This window comes from Lithobates pipiens, unplaced genomic scaffold (genome assembly GCF_037356315.1).
Source record: "Lithobates pipiens isolate NorthernLeopardFrog02 unplaced genomic scaffold, aLitPip1_a1.2 Scaffold_16, whole genome shotgun sequence".
In the NCBI taxonomy this organism is placed as follows: Eukaryota; Metazoa; Chordata; class Amphibia; order Anura; family Ranidae; genus Lithobates; species Lithobates pipiens.
This window is the reverse complement of record NW_027507748.1, coordinates 148,193,236-148,209,812: the sequence shown is the minus strand read 5'-3', so window position 1 is coordinate 148,209,812 and position 16,577 is coordinate 148,193,236. Positions and strand designations below refer to the sequence as shown.

Genomic DNA, 16,577 nt, shown 5'->3' with positions numbered 1-16,577 from the left:
AAGACCACCTTTGGATATGACGTTGAGCACGTGCATTCAACTCCTTTGGTCGACCAAGGCGAAGCCTGTTCTGTGTTGAACCTATCCTGTTAAACTGCTGTATGGTCTTGGCCACTGTGCTACAGCTCAGTTCCAGGGCCTTGGCAATCTTCTTATAGCCTAGGCCAACAATTCTTTTTTCAGATCCTCAGAGAGCTCTTTGCCATGAGGTGCCATGTTGAACTTCCAGTGACCAGTGTAGAGTCAGAGCAATAACACCAAATTTAACATGCCTGCATCCCATTCACACCTGGAACCTTGTAACGCTAACGAATCACATGACACCGGGGGCGGAAAATGGCTAATTTGGACATTTTCACTTAGGGGTGTACTCACTTTTGTTGCCGGCGGTTTAGACATTAATGGGTGTGTGTTGAGTTATTTTGAGGGAACAGAAAATGTACACTGTTATACAAGCTGTACACTCACTACATTATATTGTAGCAAAGTGTCATTTCGTCATTGTTGTCACATGAAACTATTAAAATATTTTAAAAAATGTGAGGGGTGCATATATATATAATATAGTGTGTGTGTATAATATATATATATATATATATATATATATATATATATATATATAGTGTGTGTATAATATATATGTGTGTTTGTGTGTGTGTGTGCACACAAAATAAATTTTTTCCCTTAAACAACCACAGACCACTATCCATGTGCCATGCACTTTGTAACGCATGATGACAGCTACCATGATTGGCTATGATCATATGATGGAGAACCACTATTATTGGTTCCCGACTATAAGTCCAAAACCAATACATCAGTACTGCATGCTCCTAGTTCCAAGGGGAAATGTAGATTTATATTTCCCCAGCACAGGGCTTCGTGCTGTATAGCATTTATCTATACACAGCGAGAAGAAAGGGGTTTCATGTCTATTAAGGGATAATAAACCCAAAGCAAAAATGTATTGTTTTGCAGCTTTTTTTTTTTTTTTTCCTTTATTTTTACCTTGGGATCCTGACAGTCTTTTTTTCAACTGAATTTAATAGATCAAGCTGTCCTGCAAAAGTGGCAATTTGAGTGCTGCTACAAATCATTCAACACTGACAGGTGCTTACTATGGTCAGCTTTTATTAATTTATGTAAAATGTTTATCCTAAAAGGGGAAAAAAAACTGTTACTGTAAATTCTTAAAAAGTTATAGTGGGAGTTTGACTTTAATTTCTTGGTCAAGTTCATCTAAATCCTGCTATTGCATCTAATATTGCCCTTTCCCCAGATTGGCAATGCTACTGTCCAAAGGTGTCTCCATGGCTCATCCAACCATAGTAGAGACACCCCATGGACAGGAATTGTTACTGGTTGGATCACAAAATGAAAATAATAGAAAAAAACTTATAAAAAAAACCTTTGCAGCCAACTCGCATAAGAATAGGTAAGTTACAATATTTAAAATAATGGTTTTGAGTTTAATACCAAGCTATTTATTTTCTGCATGTTAAAACATGTTTGCTGGCTATAGTTACTGATACTAATAGTTCTTTGACATTAAATGTCCAGGATTGAAGATGCAAGACCGGAATAATTATATGCAGTGCCTTTTTGTTAGGTGAACCAAGGTGCCCATGTATAATCTATTTTTCAGCAAGACCTCCCTGTTATCAAATTAGATCACCACTATGATGGTTCCTTAGATATAAGATTAAATAGGCATAGGGCCTCTGCAAAACCTCCTTTTGTTTGGTTTTAGATGTGGTTGGACGCAGGAACAGTATGTTCTCTGTATTATATATGGTGGTTAAAGGTTTCAGTAAAGACTTGCCAAAATGGCCGCATACACGAGGACTAAAAAAAAAAGAAAATTACAGAATAGCTAAAGTCATTTTTCAATTCAATGAGGAAGACATTTTTTGCCTGTGCCTCCTTTTTAAAGAGTGTTCATAAAAGACCTGCAAACATTGTCCAAAGCCAAAACTTTTATATATATATATATATATATATATATATATATATATATATATATATATATATATATATATATATATATATATATATTCGTTTTGGATAGAGTATAAAGAAGGGTAGGAACATCTGTCAAGTTTTTATGGCTGCGTTCTTGCTGGTCATATTTGTCCCGGGAAACATTGTCATTGGGATGAATATTGACAATGCAAGGGTTTAGGTGCCACTAAAACAGAAATAGGAATGCTATTTCCTAGTGGGGACACCAGTTTGAGTAAAGGGCAGGTTCCTCTCATTTTGGAGACCTTTTCTTTCACTTTTTGCCGTGTCTACACAAGACAGTAGTCGTCCCCCTAACGTGACTCAGATCAAGGAAAGAATATATTGGGTTCTAACCATCACCTGCTCTATTCAAAAATAAATTTAAACAAAAGAAAAAAATTGTTTTAACTTAAGATCTACTTTCAACTCTGTGTGTGTGTGTGTATATATATATATATATATATATATATATATATATGTATGTATGTATGTATGTATGTATGTGTGTGTGTGTATACAATATACACACAACATCCACACAGTTATCTGCTCTCCCAAAGAGCTGTGCAAAAGATGTCAGAGACAAGATTGTAGACTTCCGCAAGGCTGGAATGGGCTACAGGACCCATCGCCAAGCAGCTTGGTGAGAGGGTGACAACAGTTGTTCCAATTATTCGCAAATGGAAGAAACACAAAATAACTGTCAATCTCCCTCGGTCTGGGGCTCCAGGCAACATCTCACCTTGTGTAGTGTTGATGATCATGAGAACGGTGAGGAATCAGCCCAGAACTACGCAGGAGAATCTCGTTGATGATCTCAAGGCAGCTGGGACCATAGTCACCAAGAAAACAAGCGCTCGAAAAGCCTCCCTGCTCAAGAAAGCACATGTACAGGCCTGTCTGAAGTTTGCTAATGAACATCTGAATGAGAGGCGAACTGGGTGAAAGTGTTGTGGTCAGATGGGACCAAAATCGAGCTTATTGGCTTCAATTCACTGTGCTTGGAGGAGGAATGCTGCTTATGACCCCAAGAACACCATCCCCACGGTCAAACATGGAGGTGGAAACATTAGGCTTTTGGGGTGTTTTTCTGCTAAGGGGACAGGACACTATCTCCGAGGCTCTCTTTTTTGGCACTATTCTATACCTACCTTCTTTTAGTATAGCATTTTTTTCTTTGACAGGACAACTTCCCAGCATCAAAGGGACAATGGATGTGGCCATCTTGGCTCCTTTCCTCATCTAGGGCATTGAAAATGGGTCGTGGATAGGTATTTCAGCAGGACAATGACCCAAAATACATGGCCAAGGCAACAATGGAGTGGCTCAAGAAGAAGTACATTAAGGTCCTGGAGTGGCCTAGCCAGTCTCTAGACCTTAATCCCATGGAAAATATGTGGACGGAGCTGAAGGTTCAAGTTGTCAAACATCCTCCTCGAAACCATAATGACTTGGGAGAGGATCTGCAAAGAGGAGTGGAACGAAATCCCTCCTGAGATGTGTGCAAACCTGGTAGCCAAGTACAGGAAACGTCTGACCTCTGATTGCTAACAAGGGTTTTTCCAAAGTACTAAGTCATGTTTTGCGAAGGGGTCAAATACTTATTTCACTCATTAAAATGCAAATCAATTTAACTTTTTTAAATTAGTTTTTCTGGTGACTGATAATTTCTTTATCAGTGGGCAAATGTACAAAATCAGCAGGGGATCAAATACTTTTTTCCCTTACTGTATATAAGACAAATGTGTAAGCCCGGACACTTTCACCCACTTCCAGCCCAGACCAGTTTTCAGATTTCAGCTCTGTCATACTTAGAATGACAACTACTCAGGCGCGCAACACTGTACCCAAATTAAATTTTTAGCGTATTTTGAAATAGTTTTCTTTTGGTATTGTTTAATCTCCACTGGGTTTTTAATTTTTTGCTATATAAAAGACCCCCAAAAAATGTTGGCTTTTTCTAAAATTTTGCAATTAAAAAAATATTTTTTTCATAAATTTAGGTCTAAATGTGTACTGCTACATTTCTTTGGTAAAAATAACCCAAATATTTGTATGTTATTTGGTCTGTGTGAAAGTTAGAGTTTACAAACTATGGTAACTATATGTTTAAAAATCACTTAGTCCTGATGTAATGACCCTAAAATGCCAGAACAAATAGTCCTCAAATGACCCGTTTTTGGAAAGTAGACCATGCAAGGTGTTTAGAAAGAGGCATGGTATGTGTTTTGAAGTTGTAATTTTTGTTTTTATCAAAAATTTTTGGAAAATTAGAAACATTTAATTTTTTTGACGCAAAGTTATCATTTTAAGTGATTTCTCACATACATCATAGGCAGACTTATAATTACACCCAAAACATATTCAGCTACTCCTCCCAAGTATGGGGATTGATTCCATATGTGAGATTTCACAGCCTAGCTGTATAGAGGTGCCCAAAATCCAAGGACCACATTTAGGCGTTTTAGGCGCATAAACTACACACCTAATTTCTGGACTACCTATCACATTTTTGGAGGCCCTGGAGAATCAGGGCAGTGGACACTGTAACGAGTATGTCAGTAATTAAGGCCAACATGACTATGTGGTGGTAATTAGGTGGACTGACTTTTATCATTTTTCTTTACAGTTTTTTTGGGGGGGGGGGTTGACCAGCTTTTTTTTTTTTTTAATACTGTGATTGCATATTACAATGATGTATTTACACATACAGAGCGTGCATGTGCAGGCAATGTGGGAGGAAATACGGGTACGTCCACCCGCATTGATGCTGCTTCCAGCCAGCTTTTTATGTACAAAGGCTAGATGGGAAGCGGTTAAGAATATTTTCAGAAATGGAAATGTTAGTTTATTTTTTTTATCAATTACAAAAATGTAAATGAAATTAACAAAAGCGAACTCCCTTTGCTTTAAACAGCATCAATTCTTCTAAGTACACTTGCACACGGTTTTTGAAGGAACTCGGTAAGTAGGTTGTTCCAAACATTTTGAAGAACTAAACACAGATCTTCTGTGGATGTAGGCTGCCTCAAATTCTTCTTTCCCTTCATGTAATCTCAGGCAGACTCTATGGTTGGGATCCGGGGTCTGTGGGGGGGGGGGGGCAAACCATCGCTTCCAGGACTCCTCTTTCTTCTTTACATTGAAGATGACATTGGCTATATGTATTCTGAACAACGGTTATAGTGACTTATCCCTTGCTGAGACCTCTATGCTTGACCTGTATAAGCAGATGTACTCACTGCAGGCAGTCTTTATCAGATAGCTGAACTCACCAAACACACTTTTCCGTCCACAAGATCTTTATTGACTGCAGCAGTTACAGTAGACTACAGGATGCGGTAGATAATTGAAAATATGGTATTTGCAGGTAAAAGCATGATGTTGTGTCCTCAGATGCGAGCAAATCTCATGTGTCCTTGAGACAAGTGCCCATCTTTATCCCCACAAGACCGTGTGAAGGAACAGGAAATGCATCCCAAAAATGGGCGAAACTCAGATAAGAAAACAGAAAAAGATGGTGCAATAACCACGAGATGATAGAATAATAACCAACTATACCGAGACCAAGTAAACAATAGTTAAAAAAAGTAACTAAGAAAGTGACTATATAAATTCTTACAGAATAAATGTAACAGCACAGTATGTTTGGGATCGTTGTCCTGCTGCTGAATACATTTGGGACAATCACGCCTCCCTGTTTGTCTGGCTGATGGATAAATATATGTCTGTATTTCTCATCATTGAGCACACCATTGATCCTGACCAAATCTTCAACCCCATTTGCAGAAATACAGCTCCAAATGTACAAGGAACCTCCACCATGCTTTACTTCACTGCCATCTGACACATTATTGTACCGCTCTCCAGCCCTTCGGTGAACAAACTGCCTCCTGCTACAGTCAGATATTTCATATTTTGACTCCTCAATCTGGAGCACTTGCTGCCGTTTTTCTGCACCCCTGTTCCTGTTTTCCTGCATAGTTGAGTCACTTAGCCTTTATTCCACGTTGAAAATATGGCTTTTTGGCCACAATTATTCCACGAAGACAACTTCTGGACAGACTTCTCCAGACAGTAGATGGGTGTACCTGGGTCCCACTGGCTTCTGCCAGTTCTGCGCTGATGGCACTGCTGTACATATTCTAATGTTGAACGGAAGTAAGCGAGATTTGCCTTTCATCTGCTGCATTAACATTGCCCATTTCCTTGCACTTCTTCACAAGAACTTGAACAGCACATCTTGAAACCCCAGTCTGCTTTGAAATCTTTGCCTAGCTGAGACCTTGCTGCTGCTGTACAACTACCTTGTGTCTTTTTGCTGTGCTCAGTCTTGCTTTGGTGCCTACCTGTAACATGAAACGGTCTTCCACAACCTCACCCTAGTATCAGAGTTTGGCTGTTCCTCACCGAGTTATAATCCTCCTACACGGCTATTTTTGTTTAAGTTGACTGTGTTTTAACTTGGATATGAAATTTTTTCATTATAACCCGCTTGGTATAATTGTTAAATATTACACCAAATTCTAATCCTACAAAATCCCTGACTTTTTGAATGTGCACAAATTGTGCAAGTGTGAGGCCGAGTACACACGGGCGGACTGTTCGTCCAACTTTGTCCGCTGAACAGTGTTTCAGCGGACAGTCCGCTCGTGTGTGGGCTTCAGCGGACAGTTTCAGCGGACAGTCTGACGAACAAAGTTTTTCGGAATTTCCGTAAGACTGTCTGCTGAAACTTGGTTTGAGCGGACAATCCGCTCGTGTGTAGGCTTGTTCGTCAAACTAAGTTCCGCGCATGCTCAGAAAGGATTTACACGGCGAAGGTTGCATTGCAGTGTATCGGACGCCGAATTTCTCGTCCCGTCGTACGTGCCGTTCACGTCATCGCGCAAGTTTTCAGCGGACTGTTCGTTCGTCGTGTGTGGTCAAGTCCGCTCATGCAAATTTTGAACGGACTGTTTGTCAAACTGTTTGACGAACCTAGTTGGGCGGACAGTCCGCCCGTGTGTACGCGGCCTGAGAATTGATGCCAGATTGAAGTCAAAGGGTAGTCACACCAAATGTTGATTTGATTTAGAATATTCTCTATTGGTTCACTTTGCCCTGTAAAATATTTTTGAAAGCATTCTTCACCTGCCCAAAACTTTTGCACAGTACTGTATCTGTATGTAATGGCCTAAGGCCCACCCACATTATATATACTGCCTGATTTGTGCTGTCATTCAGTACAGCACAAGTCGGTCAGCAGTATATATACCATAGTTTGTAGAAGCTATAATGTATACACAAACCAATCAATATACACTTATTGGGATTTTTATTTTTATCAAAGACCTGTAGCAGAATACATTTAACCCTACATTTCTAAAGAAATTAGATTATTATTATTTTTTTTATTGGATATATTTTATAGCAGAAAGTAAAAAAAATATTGTTTTAAATTTTTTTGTCTTTTTTCATTTATGTAATAAAAATTAACAACCCAGTGGTAAATCAAATACCACCAAAAGAAAGCTCTATTTGTGTAAAAAAAAAAAAAAATATATATATATATATATATATCAATTTAATTTGGGTACAGTATTGCAGTTAAAATGGCGCAGTGGCGAATAGCAAAAAATGCCCTAGTTATGACGGGGGTAAAACCTGTGTGTGTGTGTGTGTGTGTGTGTGTGTGTGTGTGTATATATATATATATATATATATTTTACTCATTTTCTTTTCCTTGTGTTTATAATGGTATTAAAATTTTCAGATGAACTATGTGAAGTTCAAACTTAAAATAAAAATGAAAGTGTCTTTCTTGACATATCCTTAGATAAAAAGCAGCCTGGTTTTATACTTTAACTAAACACCTTTCAAACGTATATAGATAATATACTTTTTTTTCATGAACAGGAAGCTAAATAGGTTTAGCATTTTATTTTGCTGTAATACACTTTATCTAAAGAAGAACAATTTTACATTTTATTTAACTGCCTACTTTCAGTGCGTACTGCTCATATATGGCTCATCCACACTAGCTTGTGCAGAAAGTTTTTTGTTTTTGTTTATAAAATGATGGTGATGCACATTGCAGATAATAATGCATGCTGCAGTTGGCTATGTCATTTCTGTGGGGAATTTGTGTGAACTATGCTTAGAGAAGTATGTAAACTGTCATTGCCAACCACAAAATGCTGTTTTTCTGTCTGACTCTAAATTGAGTTTCTGGCCTAGATCAGTATATACCCTGTGACTTCAGATATCTGTTCTGCATACTTTTTAGGTCTGTGAAGTTGAAGGGTCTGCATGATAGCCAAGCAACTAGTATTTTCAGGAGGTGGTAAACATTGGCAGCCTGCTTATGCTATCATGGCAGCTTTTGTTGAATTGCTTTCACCTGTTTTGAACATAGCCTAATTATCTTTCAATTTGTTGTAATTAAAAGAAGAGGAGGAGTTGGCAGCTAAAACAAAGCTAGTAAGGTTAAGAAGGCCACATATTTCCTTGAAAGCCAGCAGGTTTATATATATATATATATATATATATATATATATATATATATATATATATATATATATATATATATATATATATATATATATATATATATATACATACACACTTTTTTGTATTTTAATTTTTTTTGTATGTGTAATATATTTGATTTGTGTATCAAATCATGTTACTGTCTGCAACAGATCTTTAGCTTTGCTTCAGTTTTTTCTAATTGAAGTATTTCCCGCTGACATGGAAAAAATCGTTCTTTGAAAAAATATCCTGATGATAAATGTTTTTGCAGTGCATTTTTTGGAAACCAGAAATAAAAACACTTCCAACGTGGAATTCTGTTTGACGTCAGTGTTAGTGAATTCTGTTAGGTTACAGATTTTTTTTCACTTGTACATTTAAATTGCTTGGATCCTTGTGCCATGGATCAGTGGATGTTTTAATAGGCAGAGTTTCTCTCTAGTAGCTATTTTCTCACGTTTTGAGCATGGATCTGACTACCAGACGTGGTGAACTTGTGACCCTTTGCTGACACTGGGGTGTCCCCTCCTCCTTTCACTCGCACACAGTCGTTAATGCTTGTAGTCATTTGGTAAGTGTGAAGTTCCCCTTTGGTTAGTGGGTTGGACTCTGGCAGCCAACATCTTAGCAAAGCTGAACATACAATCTAAATACCCTTTTGACTAGCACTTGACCTCTCAGAAGTTAACCAGGAGCCACATATAACTCCTGATCTCAACAGACATTTACCGCATGCTAGCTGAAACGTACCTCTTTGGAAACCTCAGCTTGTGATGAGTTGCCCAGAGACGAGGAAGTGAGACTGAGTTCTATGTGATCTGCCTGCCTTCCTCCTTCTCAGGATGGACTCCAGGAAGGGATAGCATGGACAAGCCAAAATAATAGTAGCCACCATCACTTCTTTTGTTTCATCTGCTTATTTAAAGATCCCCTTTCAACAAATTGCCCGTCTTGGAAAGAACACAAACGTTATTTCCATTTTCAACCACAAGACATGGTGATTTGAAAGCACAGGTGTATGCTAGATCACATGAATGCACAAGAGCATTAACTGTGCAATTGTCAATTAAAATGCTGCCACCCATCTAAATGTTTTTTTTTTTTTTTTTTTCTTACAGCTTATACATCTGAAACCTAGTATAGACTCAGAAAATATAATGTTGAGCTTGTCAGTTTTGTCTTCTATTCCAGGATCTCTATTAAAAGTACAAAAATAAGGTAGTACCATATGTTAGGGGTGCTTTATTTGCGGCGTAAGTTTGCAAAGGGGTCTTGGGCTTCTTACTGTGTACAAATTAAACAAAATACACTTAAAGCCGAAACTCAGACAAATATAACAAACACTAGTTCATACTTTCTTTTGTTTTTATTAAAAAACATAGATGCCAGCTGTCTTGGATTTGCTAGGTCAGTTCCACATCTGTCCTCTTTGTGCATGATGCTGTGTCCCGGATTCTGACTATCCAATATGCCCAGTAAATGAATATAGTCTAAGTTGAGTGCAATTTAGACCAGGTCATGTTCACATTAAATTGCACCAGTTGAAAATCTTTTTTTTTTTTTTTTGTCTTTATACGCCATTATAGTTGCAGCAAAAATGGGGGGGGGGGGGTGCAACTTCCGCAAAAAGCTGATTTGTTAGATTGGAAATTCTTGGTTCAGCTCTAAGTGCTGACTTCTGACAGGAAATTCCAGCTCCATCTTCAGACTGTGGTATAAAATCACAAAATGTGTGTATGTCACACTGAACTTGTAATGCAACTCTTAAAGTAATGTGACTTTGACAGTCACAATCTCATGGTGAAAGTGAATGTAAATATTGGACCTCGTGCACAGGGATCAGATGTAGAGGCTAATCTGCACACTGATGAGGCTTATTGGGGGTGCTTATTCAGTAAACCCCTTTCCTGCATGTAAAATTACACAACGTCCATTTAATACTGCTTGAATGCTTGACTACATGCAAGGTCTGCCATTCTATACCAAAGAAGAAAGGATGGCTTAATAGTTTTCAGAATCTGGTCTATATGGCAGCTTGGTAGCAAAAATGCAGTTGAAGTGAAGTGTCAGACTCCTGTCACTAAGCAGCTATCGTGGAAAATATTGATCAAGTAGGTTAGAAAATATGGCCCGTCACCATTGTTTCGCTGAGCTAAATGGCTGTGTACATCTGCAAACACTATTTCTTTATTTTATTTTTTTCATACATCAACGGACACAGAGCCATAATAGTTACTATGTGGGTTATAGGCCACCATCAGGTGATGGACACTGACGCACCCTAAGACAAGAAGTGCACTCCCTATGTAACCCCTCCCACTACTGGAAGTACCTCTGTTTTTTCGCCAGTGTCTAAGGTATTGGTTACGAGTAAAGATGTGCTGTGCTGTGCTGTGCTGAGCTCCACTGGTGCAACACTTCCTCATTTCCTTTCCTCTGGCCGAAGCAACAGAGCCTCCGGTAAGCCTAAGGGGGGATTTGTCTCCCTGCCTGTTGCCCTGTCTCGTGGGGGGAAAAGCGCCCGGATCCATTCTTTCCAAAAAAAAAAAGGAAAACGCAGAAGCCACTCGGCGGCTTTTGTAAAACCCCCCCAGCCATGCTCGCTCTAGGTTCAAGGGTACCTGTAGTCCGCCGCTCGAGCGGGAAAACCCATCTTTTTTAAAACTGGGATGGAGCCGTAGGCAATGCGGGGGCGGGGCTAACCACGTCAGCGTTCACCTGGTCCACGGGGAGGCAAGCTTTTAAAAAGCACACTGTGTGCTGTTACTGGCTGCGGAGGCACACAGGAGCAAAGAGGTGGCATTTTTCAGGTTTGGTGACGCAGGCATTTTTCCTTTTGACACATTGTTACTGCTTCAGGCTGGGCATTAATAGCCACAATATTTTGCTGGACTATAGCCCTTGCAGTGAATGCATTCCTTCTGGTAGTGCCTCTGCTTTGTGCATCAGGTTATGAGTGGAAGGGGGACAAGGAACTCCTCCAAGGGTTCTAATGGATTGATTGATTTACAACAACCTAAATCCATGTCCAAGAAAATGTCATTCTCCTCTGAGAGTGATGCAGTCGGTCAGAGTGAGCCGTCAGGGGAGACTGGTGTTGCAGCAGCGCTGGACACTTCGGCCCCTATGTATATTACCCAGAAGGTTTTTTCTTCTACCATTTCAAGTTTTGAACAGAAGATTGATGCTATGATTACTTTCCATAGTGGATCCAAGCATAGCAGATCCCCATCCAGTGCTCAGGAACCTCATCCTGAGGTACAAGGGGCAGGGGATCAGGAAATTCTTCCCAAAGATCAGGAAGACGCTGATATCTCCTCTTCCGAGGATCCTAATATAGAGGGTGTAGTCTCGCAAGAAAGTTTGTTGGTGCACTCACTAAGTTCACTCAATTTTTTTTTGCTGCTTGTAGCGCAGTCTATTGATGAGCCCACCTCTAGTTTAAAAATCACTGAAGCCTCCCCCATCTGGGTATGCCTTTCCTATCCATTCATGGCTAAAAAAAAAGCTGATGTATTCTGAATGGGAACACCCGGATAAGCAGTTTTTTACTCCAAAAAAGTTTTCTACACTTCAGCCTATGGAGAAGGAAATCTATAAGAAATGGGGGGGGGGCAACAATCGATGCTGCAATCTCCTCGGTAAATAAGAATCTCACTTGTCCGGTAGACAATGCACAAATGTTAAAGGATTCAACAGATAAAAAGTTGGAATTTATTATTAAGAACAACATTTCTCTGGCAAGTTCAGTGGCACAGCCTGCTCTTGCAGCAATTGAAGTGTCTCAGTCCATAAAGGACCAGTTTGTAGAGATACTTAAGATTATTCCTGATCAGCAGGCCCAGCAATGGGCTGACGTATCAGAAGCACTATGTTTTACAGTGGATGCTATGAATCATTCTATTATTCAAGCCTCATGGCTTATGCTAGGACTGGTACATACAGGCAGAGTCCTATGGTTGAAAAGTTGGTCAGCCGAAACGCGTTGTAAGAACCTCTTGGACAGTTTCCTATTTCATGGTGAACGGTTATTTGGAGACTATTTAGATAAATATATCTAAAGAATTTCTAACGAAAAAAGTTCTCTTTTACCAGTAAAGAAGTTTAACCATTAAGCTCCTTTAAACATGCATCTTCTCCAGTGCCAGGAGCATCTGCCTCTTGGCAGTCTCGACAGCCTCCACCGTCAAGCTCAAGAGGAAGACCTCAGGGGCAGTCCCAGGGCCAAAAGAGGACTTGGGCAGAAAGCCCATCAAACAATATTCTAAAGCCTCCTTATGAAGGGACGACCATGCTCACTCGGGTGTGGGGAAGGCTTCAATTTTCAAAGATCTGTCAGGAATAATGTCAAGACAGATGAGTGGCTTCCTTTATTTCTCTAGGTTACAAACTAGAGTTCCGAGAATTCCCGTCTCCTCGTTTTTTAAGATCAAACGTTCCCAGAGATCCAGGGAAAAGGAAGTCTCTTTCTAGCTCTGGATCATCTCTTATACCAGAAGGTGATATCAGAGGTTCCCACAGAGGAGCAGGATTCAGGGTTTTATTCAAACCTTTTCTTGGTTCCAAAAGCGAATGGGGAGGTAAGACCCATTCTAGATCTCAAAGATCTGAACCGGCACTTAAATATCTGGTCCTTTTCGCATCAATCCGATCGGTTGTCTCCATTTTGTAAGGAGGGGAATTTTTATCATCGATCGATATCAAGGATGCATATTGCCACGTGCTGATATTTCCCGCTCATCAGAAATTTCCATGCTTCGAGGTAGAAAATCATAATTTTCAGTTTGTGGCTCTGCCGTTCGGTCTAGCCACCGCACAACGTGTGTTCACAAAGATCCTGACTCCTCTTTTAGCCAGGTTAAGGGCTCAGGGTATAACTATCCTAGCCTATCTAGACAATCTGCTTTTAGTAGATCAGTCACCGGTCTAAACCAAATTTTAATTTCAGCTGTAAGCTACCTGGAATTCTTAGGCTGGATTCTCAACCTAGAGAAATCATCCTTAAAACCATCAAGGAGATTACAGTACTTGGGGCTGATCATAGATACCGTTCAAAAGAAGGTGTTCTTAACCCAGGCAAGAGTCAACTCCATAAAGGAACTGATTCAACTTGTCAAAACAAAGTGAAATCCTTCCATTGGGCTGTGCATGAAGTTGTTAGGAAAGATGGTGGCCTCTTTCGAGGCCATCCCTTAAGCGCAGTTTCATTCAAGACTGCTACAATACTCCACTCTGTCAGCCCGGAACAAGAAGGTCCAAGCTTTGGACTTTCCAATGCACTTGGCTCAATTGGTGGTTGATATCCAGCAACCTCCAAAAAGGGAAATCCTTTCTACCAATGTCCTGGAAAGTGGTAACAACAACAGGAACTAATGATTTGCTTATGCAAAGTATAGCAACAAGCTCACTTTATTTTAGAATATTTCTGGAGCATATACTTTCCTTTTACTAACACTCCACTCCATTTAACCTGGCTGTAATAAATGATAGCCTTATGTAAGCTAGGTCCCGCTGAAGCTGTAGTTTAGGCCCTTTGGACCTCCCATATGACAGCACTGATTGGCCCAGTCCCATGCCTCAACGTACATGGGTATTTTATTAATCTACTGACTCCAAATGGTAAGAAGGCAGAAGTGAGTACATGCTTGGGGGGGGGGGGGGGGGTGGACAAGTCACAAGTTTGCATTAAAGTGGTTCAAAAGCATTCTTTGCATTAAGGTAAACAATGTCCCAATAGAAGTTGCTCTTCCTCTCCTCATTGGACACAGAGGCAGGAGCCATTATCTCCTGCTGCTGTTCGTGAAATTGGCCAGCGAGGGACCCCATAAGAAGAGGTAAAGGAGCGTTCTGTGCTCCATTGCACAGAAGATATGTAAGTATAAACTTTTTTTTTTTTTATTGTAGGGAAAAAAATTGCCTTTATAACCTTTTTTTTAAATGCATGAATTAGCTTAAAGTGACACTAAGGCTGGGTTCACATTGCTGCGATGCGGGAACGCCGCGAATCCGCGGCGTTTTCCCGCATCGCATACCTCCCGCCGGCAGTTCACACTGCCCTATGCGGACGGCTGGGGGTGTCAATGTTATGTTAATGACACCCCCAGATCCGTCGGCATATCGCAGTGCGATCTGCCGACTCGCACAGGAATCGGATCGCATGGTGTGAACCCCCATGCGATCCGATTCCGTTGCGGACCCAAAAAAGGGTCCCGTGCGAGTTTGCTGCGGGACCGCTGCGAGTTCAGCCATACTATCTGTATGGCTGAACTCGCAGCGCTACGGAGATCGGATGTGATTTGCTGTGCGAATCACATCCGGTTCTCCCCCCGCAGCGGTGTGAACCCAGCCTAAAGGTTAATTTTTTTTCTGATCAAAACGACATGTTATACTTGCCTACTCTGTGAAGTGGGTTTGCTGAGACAGAGCAGCCCCTCTTCTCAGTCACCTCTTCGGTGCTAATGGCCCCTCTCTCCTGTCACGTGCCCCCATAGCATGCAGTTTGCTATGGGGGCACCCGAGCTGCAGCTCCGCACTTGTCCGTTCAGACAATGGCACTGCTGCTGCGTCTCAGCCAATCGAGAGGGGAGTCCCAGACAGCCAAGGTGATGTGTACATTGCTGGATAGAGATGGGGCTCAGGTAAGTATTGGGGGGCTGCTGCACACAGGTTTTTTTTATCTTAATGCATATCTTAATGCATAGAATGCATTGAGATAAAAAAAAACCTGCTGCCTTTACATCCCTTTTAATCTAAATATCCAATCGATAATGTTGAAAAAATATAAACTGATTCCATGTGCACCATGATTTTTTCTTTTACTGTTCTCTATTCGCAACAAGTCTATGGTAAACATTACACACCCCAGGAGCCTTTACTTTTAGAATTTTTCACAACAGTTGTTGCTAAATTATGTCACACGGACCTTCATATTGCCACCAGATGTTTGTAGGAATTGCTATATAAAATAACATCATGAAAACATGGTTCCACTAGCAGGTAAAAAAAAAGAAAATGTTATAAAAAAAAAAAAGGTAACCTTGCTGTAACAACCCCATTTGTAGTACTTATTTGTCTCAGCGCCATGTCCACTGGACAGTGCTTGTTAGGACCAAGTTATTGTATAAAAGTGCATAAAAGATCTATTCCCTATAGCAACCAACCAACATTTCACTTTAATTTTCATATCTGCCCTAGAAACATGAAAGCAAAAACTTAATATAACTTATTGAAATCTCCTCTGCACTGAAAGGAAGTAAATCTTTCAAGTATTGAAGAATATACTTCGTGCAAGTAGTGCACAGTAAATCCCACACTAACTGCTCATAAATGGGTTTTTTTTCTTACCAGGATGATGTAGTGATCGAGGAGTACACAGAAGATTCGGATCTAGACAGCAGTGGGGCAGAGCATGATTTCCGAGAACTGCGTGCCAAGAAGCACGCGCTGGCAAGAAAACTGGAAGAGCAGAAACGTCGACAGCAAAAGATTCAGGTACACACATTGAACTGTGGTCTACAACTTTCCTGTAGTCTGTGTAGTTTTACTGTAAATATATTATTTTAATCGTACATCACATGACAGGAATACATAGCCCATTGGTTTTATAACACTACCCTCGGGTGTTTGAACACTGGCAAAAGCTTTACAAGGAATTCCTCCGGTGCATCCTCCTATAACCCCACCCACTCTGCTGGACTCAAGTTTTCTTCTATGCTGGATCTCTATCCCTCTAGAGTTTTCTAGACTTCTATCCTCTAAAGTTTTCTAAACCATTGTTTTTTGTTTTCTCTTTTGACTGACATTTCTATCAAGATCCAACTGCTTATTACCTTAGGACTCACTGTTTCCATAAAATGTTACCCATGATGTGCATCTTGGGAACATACCTAGACTCAGCAGCAGATCCAGCCTGTATTGTTTGCTTTGGGCAAGAATTGGGTGAACAGTTTGGCCCAAGCATGAGTCCTGGCGAACATCGGCTGTTCACCCCGTTCGGGGAACACCCGAATTTGCAGGCTTTGCCCAATCAGGGCACAGTAAAATTTGGTTGTTAAAGCGGG

The 16,577-nt window shown here is 40.3% G+C and overlaps 1 protein-coding gene across 1 annotated transcript in view; it reads left to right on the top strand.

Moving 5' to 3' along the window:
• Positions 1-16,577, top strand: part of SMG6 (SMG6 nonsense mediated mRNA decay factor) — a 479,367-nt gene that overhangs the window by 408,918 nt on the left and 53,872 nt on the right. The window contains exon 15 of the mRNA XM_077480585.1: positions 15,865-16,008. Coding sequence (XP_077336711.1) covers positions 15,865-16,008 — 144 coding nt within the window. The remainder of the gene's footprint in view (positions 1-15,864; positions 16,009-16,577) is intronic.